Genomic DNA, 22,295 nt, shown 5'->3' on the forward strand with positions numbered 1-22,295 from the left:
GTAAAAGTGGTTAAATAACATGAGCTTTTGCTAGTCTAGGTTTTTCCAGGAGGTTATTGTCACACATCCAAAGTGTGCTGTGAATTTTGTAGCTAACGTTATTTTTTGAGAATTGGTAGTTATTATAAGTCTAGTTGTTGTATGATTGAGGAACTGAGATTGTAAATAGAACTGTTGTATTTATGTTTACTACTCCACAGCAACTGTGAGATGAAATGTTAGCTAAATGATCATATTGAATTTCCTTTCTCTTCTCACAGGTGCTACTCCAGTATTGGAAAGGTCCAGGATGCGTTTATTTCCTACAGGCAATCCATCGATAAGTCAGAGGCTAGTGCTGATACGTGGTGCTCAATAGGGTAAGCGTGTTAATGGCATGATGTATAGAATTTCAGTAATGCTTAAATTTCACCAATTGTTTAATTTAAAAAGCTTCAGTTTTGATTCTATCTGAAGATGGGTTCAATTTGAACTCTTGTTGACTGCAGTAGCTAATGCCCTTTATTGAGAATTGGGTAATCTTAGTCATACTTTCCCACCTCGTTTTTCATGTCTGATCTCTTGTTCTCACTTATCACTGTCTTCGCTTTTTCTCCTGGCCTCGTCCCCAGTGTGTTGTATCAGCAGCAGAACCAGCCGATGGATGCACTTCAGGCCTATATATGCGCAGTACAGCTAGATCACAGCCATGCAGCTGCCTGGATGGACCTGGGAACTCTATACGAGTCCTGCAACCAGCCTCAGGATGCCATCAAATGCTACATTAACGCCACCTGCAGCAAGTCCTGCTCTAACGTTACTGCCCTCACTGCTCGTATTAAATGCCTGCAGGTACTGATCAATGTGTTAAGGATATACTTGATACTTAACTTTTCACAGTTCCTAATTGACATGCAGATCATATTTAGCGTTTTCTGTTCCAAACTGTGCATTGTGTACATGTGGGTCTCTATATCTGCATACATTTTATTCTATACTTAAGCAGTTTCCAAGCCTTTGCCATTGCCATCTTTACTTTCCAACATACTTCCATTACATGACCTGGAATGTTTGATTTTCAGATATGTAGCTTGTTGTATGGAGCTTTTTTTTTTTAAGAAATCAATCACTTATAAATCCAACTGTGATTTTTACACATCTTTTCTAGGCTCAGTTGTGTAATCTACAACAAGGTAGTCTACAGAATAAAAGTAAAATGCTCCCTAGTATTGAGGAGGCATGGAGCCTACCAATTCCAGCAGAGCTTACCTCCAGACAGGGAGCACTGAACACAGCACAGCAGGTGAGACCAGCTCAGCTAGATGAACCCGTAGACACCCCACCTCCCACACCCTTAAAGGATTCTAGTAGGGTTATCTATTTAATACAGTATAAACGCTAAACAAATGAGCATTAGATGTTACCTTTGATAATGTTTAATGTATACTAATACCTATTTAACCCTTTGAACACCTTGCACATAATTTCCATTTCTAAAGGTTTTAATACCGCAGTTATGCTTTATTTTTAAAACCTTTTGGTTGAAACGCATCTCTAACAGAAGCACTAGCTCCAACTGAGACTCACATGTTTTTATTATTGTAATTCTTTATCGTTTTTGCAGTTACTGCTTTTTTTTATCAGGACTTGTATTTAGAACATTCCACGTAATCAAGACTAATAATATAAATAGATTTAAAATATTTATTTATCAAAGAAAAAAGCAATAGTTGATATTTGTGAAGTTCCATTAAAGGACCTGTGGAATAAACGCGTAGAAAAAGGCTTCAGTTTCAGCACGTTTTCTTCTATGGGAGAGCCTTTAGGACGCTTTGTGGTTTCTCGATTATACGCCGGCAATGAATGTCTATAGCTGTTAACATAAAAAATAACAGGAACTAACTTGTTTCGGGTTCAATGACATTAAATGCGACTACAAACTGTTCAAATGCACTTTATGGCATTTTTAAATAAATTAATTAAAAATTGCAAGCACTTCGGGACATGCTGCTTCATGCCATGTTTTATTCTTTACACTAATTTGTAATCCATGACTCAGCCTTTGATGATTTAACAATTTACTTTTATTTGACTGTTAATTTCATCAGCACAACAGCTCACTCACTCATCATTCATCATTACTGTTCATGGGAACCACATGAACAGAAAATGACCACTGCACTAGATTTGTGGTAAATGCAGTATATTTGAATGTTGGGCGAGAATTATTATTAAGACTGTTGGTGTAAAATGTTCTGAACTCCCTGTTTTTATCTTTTCCTTGTGTAGCTGTTCGATGTTGATTTTAACATCAAAATTTTGGATCAAATTGTGTTAATATGCTTGGTTTTCATTGATCATGTCAGTGCTTTGTTATTCTTTGAAAGAAAGAAGCTTGATAGTGCAAGAATTGAGTTTATTGAAAGGAGAGATTTGGGATAAAAATCTTGTTTTTAGTTTTTACCATGGACTTATAATATACACTTCGAAATCAACATCTTCCAAAATAAAATTAGTCCCTTTTGTAAGTGGTTTAGAATTAATGTGTAGAAAAACTGCAGAAAACTCCTGTGCTGTATGAACTCCTTCAAGCTGCTGTCTTGTTTTTTTTTTTTTTTCATTTAAACAATATACAACTGTTTACAATATACATACAATTTCTGTTTGGAATTAATAAAGTACTTCATCTATCCAAACTAATAGCAAGCAGGAAAATCTCATCAGCGTGGTGAAGGTCAGTCCCAGCTCCCAGCACAGTCACTGCCTCCACACATGCTCTCTTCTAGTCAGTCAGTCGATCAGTCCAGTCCTAGCAAGAGGAAAAGGACAACCAGTCCATCCAAGGTACATATGAACAGGATTATAATACTTTACCACTCTTAAGTACTTTTATATATGGTCTTGCATCATGTTTTTACCAACTACCTTATGCACAGAACTCAGCTGATATCTGCACCATCAATCCAGTCCAACAACAAGTTCCAAACTGGTACTTAACTCCCCAGAAGCTTCAGGTTAGTAGAATTATTAAATTTTTTTTTATTTGAACACATTTTTATTTGTACTGCGAACTGTATGACTTTTGTATGTATGTGTATATATATATATGTGTATATATATATATATATATATATATATATGTGTGTGTGTGTATATATATATATATATATATATATATATATATATATATATATGTGTGTGTGTGTATATATATATATATATATATATATCTATATATATATATATAAAATTATTTTTTTTTTTTTTTAAATACTTTTAAAATAATTTTTAGGTCTACATTTTACGTCTCTTGACTATTGCTTTTTGTTTTCGTTCTCAGCTCCTGGAACAGTTGCGGGCCAACAGAGCAAACCTGAAGCCAGTGCAGCTTCAAATGTTAGACCAGTTGGAAAAGCAACTTATCCTTATGCAGCAGCATCAGCAGGTGCGTATGCTTTTGCATACAAATATGCATTGCAGAATACTGTATGTCCTGTTTTGTGCAACGCTTATCCATTCTGGATTGTCGAATGATAAATTTGTAATACTTTGATTTATTGTCTTTAAATAGGCGAGATCGAATGCTGTTGAAGTGCGGCCCAATGTATCCAATGGCCCTTGTGCAAAAAGTGACCCATCACTGCCTGATTCAAAATCCCTCCCATCACCGCGCCATACAGCAGTTACTCTCTCCAACACATCTAACACCACAACTCAGCCCCCATTTCGTACACCCTGCACCCTTCAGCCAATGGCCAATGGACCTGTTCCTGCAAGCCCCTCCCCCTGCAGTACTGCTGGATCCCTGGCTAACACGGAGAGAAACTCTGTGGGCAATAATCACTTACCAGGGCAGGGGAGCAATGGAAATGTGCCTTACCTGCAGCAAAACGCACTACCTCGTAACTGTGCAACCCCTACCAGCAGCAGCAGCACAATGAATGATCAGCTGTGGAAAACCCAACATGTCAACTCCGCTCAGGTAAGAGCACCTCGTTACATTCTTCTGTAAGTGGTTTGAGAAGGTTTTTTTTTTTGGTTGTTTTATAAATGGCAGAAGCATTGTCTTGATAGTTATCACACACAGTAATGCACTGATGTTTTACTTTTAACATTTTTCTTCTTTTCTCCCACCCCCCTTCCCCCCACCACCCCCTCACCAGGGGCTTAACAAAAGTCCAGGTTCGCATTTAGCAGGTCCCAACGGTGAACGGCCACTATCTTCCACAGGGACGTCTCCACCTACCTGCGCTAGCGTTCCAAATGAGAGTGGATATTCTGCACAGGAGGCTCTCAATCCCCTTCCCTCGCCCCCTGTCCCTCACTCCTCTACCTCAGGTGGACAGCAAGGCCCTGCTCCTACCAAAGAGAGCATGCCTTCCTCAAATGGGCATTCGGCGGGGATGCCCAACAGCACTGCCACTGCAGGACGGCCTAATCACGTCCATCAGGGCCTGGCAGGTGCTGCTGTGCCCGAACTCTGCTCACCAGCTCAACTCAGTCCAGACAATCTTCCGCTTTCGGCCTTGCTTGTGGGAAAAGCCAGTAGTAACGATGTTAGTAAAGACAGTGGGGTGGCTGCTCTTGGCACAACGGTTAACAGCATTAACCTACAAATGGGCTCTAAGACACAGGAGAACTCTGTGGCTTCATCACCCTGCTCGGCCATGTCCACAGCCACACCTTCACCCAAATCCACGGAGCACAACAGCGCTGGCAGCCTTAACAGCCCCAGGCTCAATGGCAAAGGCCTGGAGGACTCGCAAAGCCCAATGAAGGTGGACTCTCCTTTAGTTTGCTCTAAAGCTCCAACCCCTTCGCTTGCTCCATGGGCGTCCGTTTCCATCTACCCAAGCTCCCGGGAGGTGCTTAAAGCCTGCAGGTGGGCACTAACAACAGTCCAGAAATTATTGTGAAAATTTTCAAGCTTGTTTGCACTTTGAACCAAAAGCTTGTCATGTTGTGTTAATATCGGTTTTACAGTAGCAGGGAAAGGAATTTTTTTTTTTTTTTTTTTGTCCATAGAGGATATATGATGTGAAAAAGGCATTAAAATCCAAGTGACTTAAGAGCACATAATTAAGGGCTTTAACTAAGGATTATTTTCATGACCTATTTAATTATGTTTAGTACTTTGGAAAGTTACTAATGCTAAAAAATATTTATTTAAATCTTTCTGCCCAGCATTTTAGTCAACTAATAATACAGAAATCTTAATTAGGCTCAACTAAGTGGATAATGACTAACTTTTAAAACCTTAAATCGGATGTATTAAAGAATGTAGATGCAATACACAGTAACCTATGAAGCGTTGACGCATTAACGAAAATTTATCATAAGGAATAAACTAGTGAGAAACAGATGCAGGTAATGACATGTGATTATGCCTTATGTCAGAGTAGTGATGTTGAATGCAGAGTATTTGGAGCATATCGGAGGGGAAATGCGTTTACTGCTGAAGTTATATTAACAATCAATTTTAAAAATGGATATCTATAGCCTGCTGCAGTTTGTAAAACATTTTCCCTTTTTTTTTTTTTTACTTTGTTCTATGTAATCGAATTTAATGTGCACAGTACTGAATAGACAGTTAAGAACATTAGATTCCGTGCTGCTCCCGGGTTAAGAAAAGTTCACCCAGGTGCTGACTAATATTTTATTCTCCTGAGTGTTACTGAAGTTCTATTTGAGTTTCCTTCTGCTTATGCTTATTATTAGACGTACTAATGCAATCGTGAGAATTTCTTAAACTTACTCAAATACACAAAAGATATTTACTATCTGTAGTATAACCTGAGAAAAAAATCAGGAATGTTTGATGGTCTTAGAATACAGTGGAACCTCGGATTGCAAGTAACGCAGTTTGCGAGTGTTCCACATGACGAAGAACGATTTTTAAATAAATTTCAACAGAAAAAATGAGCAAGCCTTGGTTTACGAGTACTGAGTATCATGTATCACGCATGCGCTTCTTGTTTTGACGCCGAGCGTCACGTGATTACAACTGAGCCAACAATCTTTCTTGCGCCGCGAAATTGTGGGTAATCGCCTCCCCTGCTCGGCCTTAGTGCACGTCTCTCACTGGTATAATCAACATCCATGTGCACGAAAAAACATATTTTATTTTGTGTCTGTGTACAGCACTTGTGTTTGCGCGTGTAAAGCAAAAGAAAAGTCTTATTAGAGAGGTTAAAGATACATTTTCTCTTTCTGTATCAGCCTGCACACGCACACCCTTCTCCTTTCGCCATCTCGCAGACACACTCTGCTCTACACAGAAACACTACTCTGTCACGACTCTTTTCGTAGGTAAAGTGCAGGTAATTGTACGGTCTTTTTTTTGTTTGTTTGTTTGTTTTTTACTTTACAGCAGTAATTCTGTTATTATGCGTTCACATGAGTTATTAGCGATGTTCCTGCTAATTTTTACAGATAAAACAGTCTTTCCGTTAATGTGTGTGTGATATTCAAATAAGAGAGGAGGAGGTAAGTGTAAGATGAAAAGAGTGGGAGGGGAGGGTCTGATTCCTCCCCTCTTTTTACTTTAGCTTCAACAGCGCCTGCTTGCATAAACGGGAACACGTGTTGGGATTTATTTAAACTTTTTTTTTTAAAGGTAAAGTGCAGGTTCATTTGTTTTATTTTAACTTTATATTTTGTATTAATTGTTTTAATGTTTTTTTTTTCGGGCTGTGAAACGAATAATGAGTTTCCATGATTTCTTATGGGGAAATTTGCTTGGATGTGCGAGTGTTTAGAAATATGAGCTCGCTTTTGGAATGAATTATGCTCGTAATTCGAGGATCCACTGTAAATTGTTTTGTAAAGCTTTAAAATACATGGTGTTTAGATCAAGCTGTTTTTATCTATTATATAAATATTTAATATTTAAAATGATAATTCTTTTCCCTATGCTTGAAATATTTATCCACATGAGTGAAAATATAAAGTAATTCTTTTGCAAGACTAGCAATGACAAATTATTGCCCTTTTTGTGTAATTCAATGGAACAGAGGTGTTAAATTGGAAAGGTGTTTTTTTTTTTATTTTTTTTACCTTCTGCAGACATCTTGGGAAAAACGGTGTGTCCACGAGTAGCATCTTGCTGGACAGATGTCCCCCTCCAAGGGTTCCTTCTGCACCCTTTCCTCCACTACCAAAGGACAAACTCAACCCCCCTACCCCTAGTATTTACGTGAGTGTATCAAGTTCTTTATTTGCTTCTTTATTCACACACAAATTTATTCTGTTCTTGTACTGGTCCATGTCAGGCAATGTTGGGGAGATGGGAATATTCTGCGAGAGTCTTTAAACCCCTTAACCATTGATCAAAATGCCTTTGAATGTACATGTGGGTAAAATTACGTGATGTAAAAAGTTTCTCAGGAGGGGAATCTAACCAATCATTGTCAGAAAAACTGATGAGCATATGATAACCTTACATTCGGAGAGAAGTAATAGTTGGAAAAAGAATGTCTTCATTTTCCTTCTTCTGTTATATTTCCGTATCAGACCATTTCTCGCATTCCAGAAAAAAAAAAAGTTGTTTTCTGATTTAGGCCTTGTTTACACAGGCGCAAAATTTTTGAATAAACGAACGCACTCTAAACGTCCTAGACGTTTATGTTGCGTTTTGTAGTGGCGCTAGATTAACTTCTACACTGATGTTCGTTTGGCTCTGTCTAACGCCAGCCTGCAGCCCAAATTGTAGTTTGTGTTAACCTGTGGAGGCAGTGTCGGGAACTGGATATGAAAGCCCATGCTTTATTTTGCTATATTAGACATTAATCTTCTTGTTTTAAAAATCCTAGTAATACGGCGACGTAGGAAGAGAAAAAAATCTACGACGTTACTGGGTTCACCCTCCTTATTTTGCTTTTTTTTTTTTTTTTTTGCAGTTCCCTATGTATAGCATGTAGGATCATGGGATATATTCGGTCTTCCGAAGCGTAAAAATTAACGCCAAGAAAATGCACTAGAAGCTATTGTGGATTTGGGGATTTAAACGGCAAGACAAAGCTACATGCAACGTTTTTTTGCCGCTGTATTAACGCGCAGCCGGACAAACGCATGTCACCAAAGCCTGTGTAAACACTCTGCGCTCACCGGAAGCTACAAACGCCAGAAAAACGCTCGATTTTAACGCGCACGTGAACAAGGCCTTAATGCTTTGTGCATGTCAACGCATATGTATGCGTATAACGCACATGATCGGATCACTGTCACTGTAGATAGTTAAGTTAGTATCTCTAATTAGAATTTCAGTTGGATTGAAGAAATATTGAAATATAGAAACATAATTTGGTAATCATTAATATTTAAAAACATTTTTATGTGGGTCAATCATTTATACCATCCCTTGGGTCTACATTATTTATTTGCCTGCTTCTGTCCACTGTAAACAGGTTAATTGTTTGTAGAGGTTTGCTACAGTATAAGCAATTTATTAAGATTCCGTGGGGGCAGCAAACTTTATGTTGCATAATTTTTTTTTATTCTGTTTAACATCTGGGTTAAAATTTTAGTGAAGACAAAATTCAAGATTCACCCACACACTTTTTGGTAGTAAGTTAAGAAACAAAAACACTGAACTACAGAGTTATGGAACTGCTTGACTGAATTTTAACAAGGTTAACCTGACAAATATAATATGAAACCAGTGAACCATATGTTAAGAAGATCTGGGGTAGAGTTTTGGGTTATGCATGTTTTTATGTCATATGTTCTTTTAAAAAAAGGTCTTTCACTGCATGTGACCTATTAGAAATGTCCTAAATTAAAGGGGAACATCTCAAAACCTGGTAGCCTTTTTTTTTTGTTTTGTTTTTTGGTTCTAATTCTAACATTTTACAGTTGGAGAGCAAGAGGGATGCGTTCTTCCCCCCACTTCACCAGTTCTGCACTAATGCGACCAACCCTGTTACAGTTATCCGAGGCCTTGCTGGAGCACTTAAGCTGGGTATGTGTGTCTGACTGACGTTTTTCTCTGTAGTTTTAAGCACATACCACTCTTTGATGTTCTAAAGAGTAGATATTCTGGAAAGCAGCTGAGTGTGTCTTGACTGCCGTGGTTTAATTACAAGTCAGAGAACTTGGGAAATATTTCGTTGTCTGAAGCCCCCAGGGAAAGGGGACATCTTGCTGTGTGTTTTGTCCATTATCAGATGATACAAGGCAACAGCACCACCTGTAAGCTAAAACTGTCATTACAGGTAGCATCAAAAGCACAGGTAAAAGGACAGACCGCAGCACTGCTATAAGGTGTCTGTACTGTTAAGCATGCGCTGTAATGTTTGCCACTGGAAGAATTTGTTTTACTTGGGTATATTATAATGGTATATTTATAAGATGTGCAAATATGCAATTATATACATAAACCCAGATGTTGCATAATTAGAGTCCTTAGTGTTTTGATGAGGACCTGCCATCTCCTATGCCTGCTGATATATTATTATACTCATCACAATAATTGGCTGCCTGGCTTTTCTCCAGATGTGCAGTAACTTGCTCATATTCACTTGCATTCAGTCTTATACAATGCTGCCAACTAGTCATGCTGTCAGTGCTTAATTATTCTGTGCAACTCTGATTTTTTCAGTTCTCACATAGCCTGGATAGGTCTTATTTTTACTAGGTGTCAGCTAATTATAAGGCTCTCTTTTCATTCTCTTCATACTTCTCCCCTGTATCTTGTGCCTTAGATCTTGGTCTGTTCTCCACCAAGACCTTAGTGGAGGCAAACCCAGACCACCTGGTGGAAGTAAGGACACAGTTTTCTCAGCCCACCGACGAGAACTGGGACATAACTGGCACCAGGAAGACATGGCGCTGTGAGAGTAGCCGATCCCAAACCACTATCTCAAAGTATGCACAGTACCAGGCCTCCTCTTTTCAGGAGTCACTGCGTGTAAGTAGAACCTGCTTTTCTTACCCATGATTTAAGGTGATTTTTTTTTGTGAGCGTTAATGTTGACTTTATTACTTTATAAGTTCATCAGTCTCAGTTTTACTCACATTGATCACATCTGTACTTGTCCCAGTTCTTAATTGTTACATATTTAGCCAACCAGGCTCTAAAACCGTTAGGCAGTTACATCTTTCAAATTGCAGCTTGCTGTTGTCATAGTTTTTGGGTCAAATTTATGTACACTAGCATGCACTCAGCTTTATAAAAATGATCATCCAACAACTATTATATATATTTTTAAAAAATAGCCGAAATTATGTGATGGATGCTGATTCAAATAGTTACTGTATGCTTAACACATGATACTGTTAAAGGGTAGCATGTTAAAGAATAAGTTGCCATATGGCAACAGCATGATACCACCTCACTAGCATTTGTAAGGTCCTTTGTCTTATTATTAAGCTTATCAAAGTAGAAAAAATAACTTTCAAACACAGGGAATCTAGCGGTTTTGTAAAAAGGCAAAGATTACAACGTCAGAATAAGAGCTACCCAGCAAACATTGGTCCGATGGTGATGTCGTGTCCTTGGCCAAAAACAGTTGCGTTAGGGCGGCATTAATTAGTAAAAATATGTGAAACAGAACATATCATACGTTTGTGCACGTCTACAGTTGTTTGAGGTTGCATGTGTAGCCCTCAAAGCAAAAATTTGGACGATTGGTAACTTTTTGACAGCTGTTGTGAATCAGATGCTGTCGAACACGTCCGTTCAGCTTTTATTTTGGAACTTTGGAATTTTTCAACTATGACGAGACATGCCGGAGGGACGTCATTTCAATGGTCATCAGGCATCCAAATGTTTGCTGGGTAGTAAAAGGCCACGATGACGAGCTTTTCTGTGAAAGTTTTCTTAATGTCTGGGCTGTGTTTGAGTCAAAGACAAAGGAACAGGCAAAAATATTGGATTTATTCACACTGGGGAATATAAATTGGTTTTAAATTATTCTGTTTTACAGTTGTGTTCACAGTGAATAATTGATTATTGTTGTTGGCTTTCTGCTTGGCCTTAGTCTTCTTTGCCATTAATGGCAATTTGTTTGGTAATCAGTGTTGCATGTGTTTTACCATTTCAAAACCTAGACTGGCCAACCCCCAGTAAATTTACACAAACCTAGTTATAACTACTAGGGTGGCGAATTACCAGGGACCACCCGATACAATATCATAATACCTAGTTGCCGATTCTGTCATTATCACCATTTTATAGATATTCCGACTTAATATTAGTAATTTTTTTTATTTTGTTACAATTCTAAAAAAACTTGGCACATAATTTGCTCATACCTCACTGTGCTTGTGCTGCCTGCCAGTGTGTGTTAACAGTTAAGAGCACACCACCTGTGGGATTATAGGGGAACTGCAACATTTCACCACCTAAAATGTGATTATAGATTAAAAAAAAATAGTCAATGTCATGAGACATGAGTTGCCACTCAAAAGATTCATGATGCATTGCTGAATTTTTTAAATAATTTTTTGATACTCATTGATGATGACCCTAATGTTTGCCAACACACTTTTTTGTAGGTTAGCTAAATCTCTTTTGCAAACCTTACATTGTGTGCAAGGACATTATTATGCTGGAACAGGTTTAGGTCCAGTAAGGTAAAATATGCTACAGTTATTTGAAGACATTTTAGGCAAATTGTGTGCCTCCAGTTTTGCAGCAAAAGTTTCGGGAAGGTCCACATGTTCAGGTTGTGGTCAGGCAAATTTTTGGCCATCTTCATCTAGCCAAGTTCTGATATTTGATCTTGCTCATTGTAATGTCTTGTTGGACCATCTTTTGTTTTGATTACAGCATGCATTTGCGATGCCATAATATCAATAAGCTTATGCAATGTCACAACAGTTATTTCCATTCAAAGTAGCAGTAATTTGTCTTGTTTTGATGTTGAGAAAATCGGACTTCTTCAGCACATTCCAAAGTGGGTTTGAGGTTTGGACTCTAGTGGCCAATCCATGTGTGAAAATGATGTCTCATGCTCCTTGAAACACACTTTCACAATTTAAACCAGACGAATCCTGGCATTGTTATGTTGGATTTTATAGGCAAAATAAATCGGCAAGAAAAAAATTAATTGATGAAAAAACCTGGTCATTAAATTTATTCAGGTAGTCAGCTGATCTGATTTTTTTTGGCCACATAATGTTCCTGAACCTAGACCTGACAACTGGCTTGTACAGTAGGCACTACGTGGGGTATATCATTTCATCTGCCACTCTTTTTGCCCTGATCACTAAGAAACAGGGCAAATCTGGACTCATCAGACCACAATACTTTTTCCCAGCACTCCACAGTCCATTCCTTATAACCCCCCAGCAAACCCGAGTTTCATTTTCCAATTAGCCTCACTGCTAAGCAGTTATCGTAAGGGTACACAAGTGCTTTGTGTTGTGTGTGGAAATGTTCTTACTTTGCTTAACATAGCCGTGGGTTCTATGTTTTTTTTTTTTTTTTTTTAACAGCTTGATTTCACCAAACATCAAAGTGATTTACAATCATGATCATTCAACATTTCACAAGTTCCTCATTGTACTTCCAGGTTTTATTAATGCGATGGATAGTTCTTTCTCCTATTTTCTCAGTTTAGATACACACACGCGTGCACACACACACCCCTGCACACACAGGAATAGATGAGACTTGGATCCCCATCATCCTGTGATACGATCTGCGGACAAGTGATATGTATTTGCTAATTAGTAGGTACGGCAACATCCCATACTATACAATGTTATCACAATACCGAACATAGGTTTTTGGATTTTTCAAATATCCCAATTTGAAATTAAATGTTCCCCCAATTTTGTTAAACCTTGAAAAAAGTTGAATAATTAATTAAATGTAACAAATTTCTTCTACCATTTAGTTTTATTTTAAACAATACAAAGTAACTTCAAATACAAGAGTTTAACATGTGTATCTTTGTCCTCTGCCATCATTTTTTCTAAACAAACTTGGTTTCTGTCTTCAAATGCCTCGAAAGTTTCTACTCAACTTGACGGTGACGGCGCGTGTTAAATGGCTGCAAGCACACTGGCGTGCATGGCTTCTAAGGCATGCAATGATCGCGTAATTAGCGGTTGTGGTGTTTTAAGACTGACATAAGCCTGTTTAATGAGTGGGTTTAAGACTAATACGTTCAGAGTTTAGAGAAAAAGGCACATGAGTTTAGATAATGGTGTAATTGTGTGTATGTGTGTGTATGTGTGTGTGGCAAACTTTTAATGCACAGCCATGTTTTGACATCATTTTATGTACGTGGAGCAACTGGAATTATCGAAAAGCATCCTTTGTAGAAATACTACTTGTCTTTGTTTTTCCTCATCTGTGGTGAGTAGTTATGGTCTTTTAGTCAAATGCAGCAGTACTTTTAGTGCAACCAGTTAGAAGCTGTGGAAGGAAAAAAAAACAGCAAGCAAACACCTTGTTAGATTAGTTTTTTATTTCATAATATTAAGAGAGATAGTGACCCCTGCTGTCAAGTCTCTTTTCTTTTGCAGTGTGCCTTTTTTTTTTTTTTTTTCCTACAATGCACACAGGAAATCTTGGATCATGTTTGTGTTTCTTCAGCAGTCATTCAGCTTAGTGGCATTCTCAACAAGTTCTAACAAATCTGCAGAACCTGTGTTTTTTTTTTTGTTTGTTTGTTTTTTGTTGTTGTTGTAAACTATTTATTTATTTTGCTGATCTTGTCAATTTAATTTTCCTTAACAGTTAAACAATTTTTCTTCATAGTAATGATTCCTTCTGACTAATTTACAGGAGGAGAATGAAAAGAAAGGACAAAAGGAGCACTCAGATACCGAATCAGTTCCTGCAGAAAAGTAAGGCTTTACAGGCCAAAGACCATACAGGCTACTACAGTACTGCATGTGTCATACATCCTTGATTTTAATAAAAATCTTTAATGTGTTTTTCAGCTTGGTACGACGGCGGAGAGGTCCCTTTAAACATGTAAAGTTTGGGACAAACATTGACTTGTCAGACGAGCGAAAGTAAGTGTGTTTTACTGTTTGATGAAAGAAAGTCTTAACATTAGCATTTTTAATTATATCATTTGTTACATTGTTTACATGCAGTAATTAAGCAAAAGAAATCTTCATTTCCTAACTTTGTAGTTTTATAGTCTTTTTGTAATCGCCTTTTAGTTGTAGTTGTAATAATAATGTGCTGGGGTCAGAGTACAGGGTCAGCCATAACACGTATACATTTGTCACATATACAGTTTTCCACAATAAAATTATTTTCTTTGCAAATCCCAGTTTGTTGGGTATTTGTGGTCAGAGCATGTTGAAGGAGAATGATGTGAACATTGTGTACACTTGTAAGCTGTGATGTTTTATCACCTTTCCTCTTTGTGATGCAGATGGAAACTGCAGCTGGCTGAGTTAAGTAAGCTGCCCGCATTTGGACGCGTTGTTTCTGCAGGCAACTTGCTCACTCATGTGGGTCATACCATCCTGGGCATGAATACTGTCCAGCTGTACATGAAGGTCCCAGGCAGCAGGACACCAGGTCTGTGAAATTGATAGATGCACAGAAAGATGGACAGACTCACAAACATACACAGAAGGGCACGTGCACACACCTACCTGACCTGTTTAAGTGACTCACTTGATGTACCATTGTGTATATATATAAATTATGTTGAATGTTCTTATTTCACGTGCTGAAATGCTGCTAATTTTTTTTGTTCAGGTCATCAAGAAAACAACAATTTCTGTTCAGTCAACATTAACATTGGCCCTGGGGACTGTGAGTGGTTTGCTGTTCCCGAGACGTACTGGGGTGTTCTGAATGACTTTTGTGAAAAGTATGTTATTTAAAATGTGCACAGTCACAAAACTAAAAAAATAAATAATAATAATAATAAAAAATTAATTGACTGTTCTTCCTCTGTTTTACATATAAATTTTTTCACCATGGTATAATGCGAGTACATTGATTTCTATGCCTGCTGTTTCCTAATTATGTAGGAATAGCATAAATTTCCTGATGGGTTCATGGTGGCCGAACCTGGAAGACTTGTATGAAGCTAATGTGCCAGTGTACCGCTTCATCCAGAGACCAGGAGACCTGGTGTGGCTCAACACGGGCACAGTGCATTGGGTGCAGGCCATTGGCTGGTGCAATAATGTAGCCTGGAATGTAGGCCCTCTCACAGGTAACTATAAAATATGTATTGTTTTTGATATTTAAGCTTTAACAAATTGTGAATTCTGTTTTTTTTTTTTTAAATATTCAAGTTTCAATAGGAGATAAAACTGAATTGGAGATAGAACCAAGGTCAATTGTAAATGCAAATTGTTCTATTTGTTGTAGTTGTTGTTTTAATGTAAGTTTAAACTACATGTCCTTCTTTTACTTCAGCGCATCAATACAAGTTGGCAGTTGAGCGCTATGAGTGGAACAAACTCCAGTGTGTCAAATCCATCGTTCCTATGATTCACCTCTCTTGGAACCTGGCCAGAAACATTAAAGTATCAGACCACAAGCTCTTTGAGATGATCAAGTGAGTAATTCTGACATTCAAATACTGTGTATTAAGAACATATCTTTCTCATACCACCTATAATTAGCATCTAAGAGTAACAATTTGGTTTTAGACAGTGTTGCAGTTGAGTTTAAACTTTGAAACAAGTATTTGTTTTTGTCATTATGATCGTGATATTCTGTGGGTGCAGGTACTGTTTGCTGAAGACACTGAAGCAGTGTCAGATGCTCAGGGAGGCTCTGATAGCTGCGGGCAGAGAGCTGGTGTGGCATGGGAGGACCAAGGACGAGCCAGCACACTACTGTAGCATTTGTGAGGTATTCTACAGCACTCAGTCTAGAAAACTATGCTACAGTACTGATCAAATATCTAAACAGTATAAATATAGTATATACATATAAATGTTAATATATACTGTATCTATAAACGTGTACATTCTATATTCTAAAACAATGCTGGATTTATTCAAAACTATGAAATAACACATGGCATTCAGAAATTAAGTAACAAAGCAACAGTCAGTTAGTTAAAGACATGAACATCAACTGTTCTGGAATACCTTTTCCAAGAACAGTATTGTCAAGTGCATTTGAAAAACCCATCAAGCACCATGATGAAACTGGTTCTCATTAAGACCCTCCCGGTAAAGTGAGACCAAAACTTACCTCTGCGGCAGAGGAAACTTTTATTTAGAATTACCAACCTTAAAAATCACTAATTAACAGCACCTTAATGACCAATCATGGTGTCATTATGAAGGCTTTCCAGAGCATAAGTAGCAGACATGTCAATTACAACTGTTTTATTTTAAGATTATTGAATATCTTGGACGCCTTCACTATGGATTTACAAAGTAGAAAATATGTACAGTGGAACCTTGGATTCGAGTAACTTAGGTAATTGAGTGTTTCGCAAGACGAGATCTTGATATATACAAGTACTCTAGTACATACAAGCTTTGTCTGCTGATTGTCACATGGTCACATCTGAACCAAAGGTTCTTTTCTCTCTTGTGCCGTGGGTTGTGGATAGTCAACACCCATGCATAAAGTTTTTTTTTTTGTTTTTTTTTTTTTTTTTTTGGGTCCAGGTGTAGTGACTGTTCATTAGTAACTGTATTGCAACAATGGCCTCTTATGGAGACAAAAAAAAGTTAAAAAGGCTGTAGCAGTGCGGGAGATGAATCTGTTTAACAACAACGCAATGCCACATTTTTGTGTCCTCAAAAGGAGGCTGAAACAAGTGTCATTGGTTCCATGTTAAAGTCGCGCAGAAAGAAGATTCCAGTAACCAGAGAGTTTAATAGAGAGGAGTGAATCCGTGTGTATGAAAGTCGTCCTACAAAGTAGCCCCCTGCTCTGCTTCTTCTACTGTCTGTCTACCTTTGAAAATAATGATTTTAAAGTGCAATTTAATTTTACGTTATATTTTGTATCAATTATTTTTGTGAATATTTTTTGGTTGTGGAATGAATTATTGAAGTTTCCATAATTTGGTATGGGAAAATTTGCTTTGATATAAAAATCATTTAGTATACAAGCAGGCTTTTGGAATTAATTATGCTCGCAATCCAAGGTTTATATAAAATTTCAGATGAACCAGTTTAACAACTATTTGATGTGCATCAAACCATGATATTGAAGAGAATATCTATGTTGATTTAAACCAGTTAAACTACTTGCACTACATACACATAAAACACACAAAATAGTTTGATCAGTTTAAATCAACATAGACATTAAACTTGCCATTAAACAACCATATCAGTAATTTTATTCCCAGATAAATATACATTACTTTCTTCCAAATCAAGACATTGACTCACTCATTGGTTTCAATCCCGAATCCTAAACTATGTTTTAATGTGCATTTATTAATAACAAATGTAAACAGCGGCCATGGCTCTCTCTCTGTCCCATCTTGCACCACCAGGAGGCTCTGAATTACCAAAACTCCCACACAGGGGCCTTCATCTATCATAGATGGATATTGCCAAACTCATCATTACACAGACATATGTTGATTTCAACACCTTTCCTATTTATCAGCTGTATCTTTGGTTTATATTTGCACATGAAATTCACATGTGGCTGAAGTGCATCCAATTTTGAGCAGATGTGCTTCTAAATTCAATTAATTTTTAACATCAGATTTTAACAATGGTCAAATTATGGAAATGTGTATAAGATGTGAGAGAATATGTATGAATAAAATGAACAGAATCAGATACATCAGTCTGAAGATGTTGGAAAAGGGGAACACATCTATGCATGAATGGTTGCATATTTTTTTATTGAGTGTGATATTTGATGGTTCTCTTTTTAGGTTGAGGTCTTTGACTTACTGTTTGTCACCAGTGAGAGCAACTCACGAAAGACACATGAGGTGCATTGTCAGGACTGTGCTCGCCGATGCAGTTCGAACCTTGATAATTTTGTAGTCTTGGAGCAGTACAAGATGGAGGATCTCATGCAAGTCTATGACCAGTTCACATTAGTGAGTCATTGACATTTTAATTAATTTAGATATTGTTTAATTGTCCTGCCTTTCATAATATAATGCTCTTCTAGAAAGCCGTTTGTTGTGTATGGACTTGATTTTAGCAAACTTTTTTCCTTTTCCCAACAGGCTTCACCTCTGCCTTCCTCCGCGTCTTGACATTAACATTAACAAGTTCTGAGGATTAACCCCTGGAACGCAACATATCTCTTTCTGATATTCAGGAGTAGTGACCCAGTTCCACACCACTGGTTTCTGTAGCAAATAGCACAAGGCTGCTGGCTCTAAACTGTTCGTCTATGCAACCCAAATACAGAGTGTCACCCCCGCTGGTCTGGAGTGGGCAGTGGGCACCTCTCCAATCTGTTCTTGGACTGTTTTGACTGGCTCAGCACCACTCCTTAGAGGGAAAAGGCAAACTATATACACTGACAAATCAGTAAAAAAAAAAAAAAAAAAAAAAAAAATCATACATATATTACAACTGGCAAAATCGCTCAAACTACTGATGTGTCTGTTTCCTTTTCTTTCTTTCTTTTTTTTTATCTGATAAATTTCTTTCCTTTCTTATGTGATTTATGTATGGGGTGATACATGACCATAGTTCCTTGAATTTCTTTCTCTACTAAATGAGTACTAGGGTAGCTCGTCTTTCTTAAATTTCTTTAGGCAATGAAACTGAAAAAAGAGAATTATAATGTGAAGGTAATTAATTTTTTTTATCAGTTTGTTAGTCTATATATATATATATATATATATATATATATATATATATATATATATATATATAAAATAACATGCGCATATATATATATATATATATATATATATATATATATATGAATGAGTAAGGGAAAAACAGCCAAGTCACAAAGAAACATGGGTTGCACATGGCTAATGAGTAAACTTTAATTTGTACTTTTTGTTATGTTTCTAATCTTGTAAATTTACACTATTTATAAATGTGTATTTATTGCTTGAAAATATTTGTTGATGGAATGCTGTTATTTTTTGAGAGTACACGCCATTAAATTTTATGGAGCAGCGTTGTTTTACCATTTCTCTTTTGTTTTCTATACATGGATTAAACTGTTTCGTAAGAAATGTACGGAAAACACTGTCAAATTGTTTGACAGGTGTTTGAGTTATTAAACAGTTTGAATGGAAATGTTCCTGTTGTCTGATGTGTGAACAGTGTAACCTAGTCGGTGAGTATAGTTCTCACAATATCAGGATTATGATACTGATGTGCTATTTAAATGTCAGATATTTACAGTTATTGTTCAAACTGATGTTCTACAACTTGTCACTGTACGTTCATTTAGGGTACCTGTATCCATAATCGACACTGCATGGCCTAAAGGACTGTAGTATGTCCTTAAAGATTTAAACAGCTTTGTGTCTCGTTTGATCAGACTGTGCTTGGTCTGCACATACATTCAGCTTTTTGATGGCTTTACTCGGCAGTCCAGACGATTGCACGTCTTTAGATGTGAGCAGTCTGGGCAGGACAGGTCTACAAAGCAAAGCTTTGGGAGAAACGAATGCTCTCACAGGGAGGAGTTTTTTTTGCAGGGAACTGCTCAGTCATGAGAATAAATCTATATGGTTCTCCTGTGGGTCTGCCTCAGTGTGGAATCCTATAGAAGGTATGTGGTTGTTAGTAGTGTTATTTCTTAACTGCAATTCGATTGTTTAAAACAGTCTCATGAACATAGAAGAATGATTAAGATCTTTATGGATATTTGTTCAGCTGTTGGTCCTAAAGTGATCAAAAAAAAGAAAGCAGAGTTTGCAAAGTAGTCGTCTTACCAAGTAAAAAAATAAAAATCATACTCCATTACCATGTAGATGAAATATGTAGATTCATTTTAGGTTTTTTCTGGTCTGTGTCACACAAACTGTAGGATTGATTCATTTCTAATTTGAAGCCAAAGGCCTCATGCACTTGTTCCCTTCAGCAGATTTTCCCCATCCAAGTAGCAGTTTCCAACTTTAAAATACAGTATCAACTTATTCAGCTGGCAAATATACAGGCAAATACTTTTTCATGGCACTGTACTGTCTTAAATCCTATGACCAAGTCTACATACTGTAACTGAGTATTGCTAATTGTAGATTCTAATTCCTAATACAGTAGCAGAACTGTTTAAGTTCCTCACCCTCCTGCAGGTCGATGATCCCGATTGTGCTGGCATCCATGATGAAGAGCCTTCCATCATCCGCTATGCCAAATGTGTCTTCTGTGAAACGCTTGTGTAGTAAAGATGGAAATGGATGCTATTTGAGGCCAAGTTTATTGTGAAGTACAGAATCTGATGGGCAGGATCAGATCTGTGTGCCAGTGGTCAAGGGTAGAGGCTCCTCGGTGGTCTGTAGTCAATTTTTGTTTGACCACATTTAGCTTTGATTATGGTGCTCGATTCATGTAAGAAATGTTTCACATGCTCACAGAAACACTTTAAAAATTTGGATCCAGGAACATGACCATGCCATCAGGAAAGAAAAATGCACTGGTGGTACCATAACCTGGTCATTCAGTACTCTCTGGTATTATCACTTAATCAAGTTCATCCTAGACCATAACACTGCCTCCGGAGGCTTCTTCAATAACTTCTATGCATGATGGGTGCATCACTTTATGCGCACTTAGGAATAGGGTTAATCTCATCCCATTGTAAATGTAGAAATTCTCTTACCATTAAACACAGCAGTCATTTTTTATGATGTAACTTTTACCAATAATTTAAATGAAAGCATTTTTTGACTTTTTTTTATTGATAATTTAAGCTGTGCAGTTCACTTCACTTTATAAGCTACCACTCCAAGAAGATTTCTAGAGCTTTCTAGAGCAAAGTTAAAAGCTCATTAGAGAAATACAGCAGTAAAGCCTTTTAATGAGTTCAAAGTAGGTAACTTTTAACTGTATGGTAATGCCAAATATGTAAAGCTCCGAACTGTACAGACAGACCTGAACCATACTAGGTAACAGGATATTGATGTTGGCCATGTTCTGGAAGTGTGGTGTTGATCTCAGAACTGCCTCAATGCTGCAGGATTTCCTTTTGCCTGCTGAGATACAAATGGTTTCGTCAGCCAGCTGGTGCAGGTTGGGTGAAACCAGCCATGACAGCACCACAGGCTGGCAGGTTTCTGAATCATTTGTGTAATTCCCTCGTAAGATGTTCTGTTATCTGAGGGTAAATGCAGTTGAGCAAACATCTACCTTTTAAACCTGGTGTGAATTCTCCATTAGATTCCACATCCTTGTGAGCTTTTTAAACTTACCTTATTTGTTCCTTATAAAGCTTCTTGCATATTGAAGTGCCCACACAGGCAATGCACTTATCCAGACCCAGGAAGCCTCTTGTAAAACTGTTGGTTCCCTGTGATGGTGCAAGTGAAGGACTTGAGACCACTAGAGGCAGCCCCAAGCACAAAAAACAAGCATACTTCTAAGATCTCTTCTGCAGTGGCCATAGATGAGAGACTTTTCAGTTCCAGCCTGACATGGTGTACATACCTCCAGCAGCTCAGGACAGAAACAGCACACTACGGAGTTTAAGGTCTTAGATCTATGCCCACTTCACTTGGAGAACAATATCAGCTTGACTGCGGCCACACAATGCCACACCTCCACAGGAAACACATGGAGGATACTGATAACCATTGTCGTCATGGAGACTCTTCCCCCCTGCTGATGAATGGACCCTGGGCTATATATGACCCAGTCCTCATGTGGTTTTGTGTAATTTCTTTCCATGTAACAGAAAAATGAGACTGGACAAAAAATTAAGATTTGTGGTCTTCTAGTAATATTTTTTATGTGTAGTTTAAACTGTTTTCGTTCATACTGACCATCAGTTCAGAGATGCATGCTGTCACCCAGATCATATGTCCTTAGCGATAGTGTTGATGTGCTCCCTGTCCACAGAAAATTCACATGAACTTCACATGTGCAACCGTGTAGTGTTTTGTAGCTTTTATTCACATGTAATTGGGTTTTCACATTTATGTTTTTATTTTCATAATCTAAAATGTTTCTTTCTTTTGCACATTCATTTTTTAAATTATTTCATAATTCATATTCTTACATTTTAATCTTTCCCTTTCTTAATCTTGACAGCAGCTTACATTTTTTGTGTAAAGACTCACCATGTGTGTACATAGGTTTCCTCCCGCTTCCCAAAAACACTGTGGTACATCCATTGGCTACAACAATCCCGTTCAGGGTGTATTATAACACAAAGTGTTGGTTTCCAACTCTGTTCTGGTGAAGTAGTTACTAAAGATGACTTTCTATATATACACACTTACTATATGTTTACATTCTTTTATGATTTTTTT

General features: G+C 37.5%; 2 protein-coding genes across 3 annotated transcripts in view; one reads left to right on the forward strand and one right to left on the reverse strand.

The window, feature by feature from the left end:
- The window catches only part of kdm6a (lysine (K)-specific demethylase 6A), a 50,277-nt gene extending 31,161 nt beyond the window's left edge, over nucleotides 1-19,116 (forward strand). The window contains exons 11-30 of one of the 2 annotated variants that reach the window (XM_053497145.1): nucleotides 261-359; nucleotides 612-831; nucleotides 1,148-1,282; nucleotides 2,683-2,823; nucleotides 2,916-2,993; nucleotides 3,320-3,424; nucleotides 3,551-3,961; nucleotides 4,143-4,861; nucleotides 7,045-7,174; nucleotides 8,833-8,938; nucleotides 9,681-9,886; nucleotides 13,718-13,779; nucleotides 13,876-13,950; nucleotides 14,322-14,470; nucleotides 14,654-14,768; nucleotides 14,932-15,119; nucleotides 15,326-15,467; nucleotides 15,640-15,766; nucleotides 17,775-17,945; nucleotides 18,078-19,116. In XM_053497145.1, the coding sequence (XP_053353120.1) occupies nucleotides 261-359; nucleotides 612-831; nucleotides 1,148-1,282; nucleotides 2,683-2,823; nucleotides 2,916-2,993; nucleotides 3,320-3,424; nucleotides 3,551-3,961; nucleotides 4,143-4,861; nucleotides 7,045-7,174; nucleotides 8,833-8,938; nucleotides 9,681-9,886; nucleotides 13,718-13,779; nucleotides 13,876-13,950; nucleotides 14,322-14,470; nucleotides 14,654-14,768; nucleotides 14,932-15,119; nucleotides 15,326-15,467; nucleotides 15,640-15,766; nucleotides 17,775-17,945; nucleotides 18,078-18,107 (3,409 nt within the window). In that variant the 3' untranslated portion in view covers nucleotides 18,108-19,116. The remainder of the gene's footprint in view (nucleotides 1-260; nucleotides 360-611; nucleotides 832-1,147; nucleotides 1,283-2,682; nucleotides 2,824-2,915; nucleotides 2,994-3,319; nucleotides 3,425-3,550; nucleotides 3,962-4,142; nucleotides 4,862-7,044; nucleotides 7,175-8,832; nucleotides 8,939-9,680; nucleotides 9,887-13,717; nucleotides 13,780-13,875; nucleotides 13,951-14,321; nucleotides 14,471-14,653; nucleotides 14,769-14,931; nucleotides 15,120-15,325; nucleotides 15,468-15,639; nucleotides 15,767-17,774; nucleotides 17,946-18,077) is intronic. The other variant, XM_053497146.1, reaches the window with a different exon arrangement.
- A 77-nt stretch (nucleotides 19,117-19,193) lies between these two features.
- On the reverse strand, nucleotides 19,194-21,618 carry dipk2b (divergent protein kinase domain 2B). The gene is given in 9 exon segments (XM_053496312.1): nucleotides 19,194-19,476; nucleotides 19,478-19,562; nucleotides 20,111-20,201; nucleotides 20,204-20,352; nucleotides 20,814-21,125; nucleotides 21,128-21,183; nucleotides 21,237-21,401; nucleotides 21,403-21,500; nucleotides 21,583-21,618. Coding segments are annotated over 9 exon segments (1,134 nt in total). The 3' UTR covers nucleotides 19,194-19,334.
- Between the last annotated feature and the right edge of the window lie 677 nt (nucleotides 21,619-22,295).

Source organism: Clarias gariepinus, chromosome 5 (assembly GCF_024256425.1).
Source record: "Clarias gariepinus isolate MV-2021 ecotype Netherlands chromosome 5, CGAR_prim_01v2, whole genome shotgun sequence".
Lineage (NCBI taxonomy): Eukaryota > Metazoa > Chordata > Actinopteri > Siluriformes > Clariidae > Clarias > Clarias gariepinus.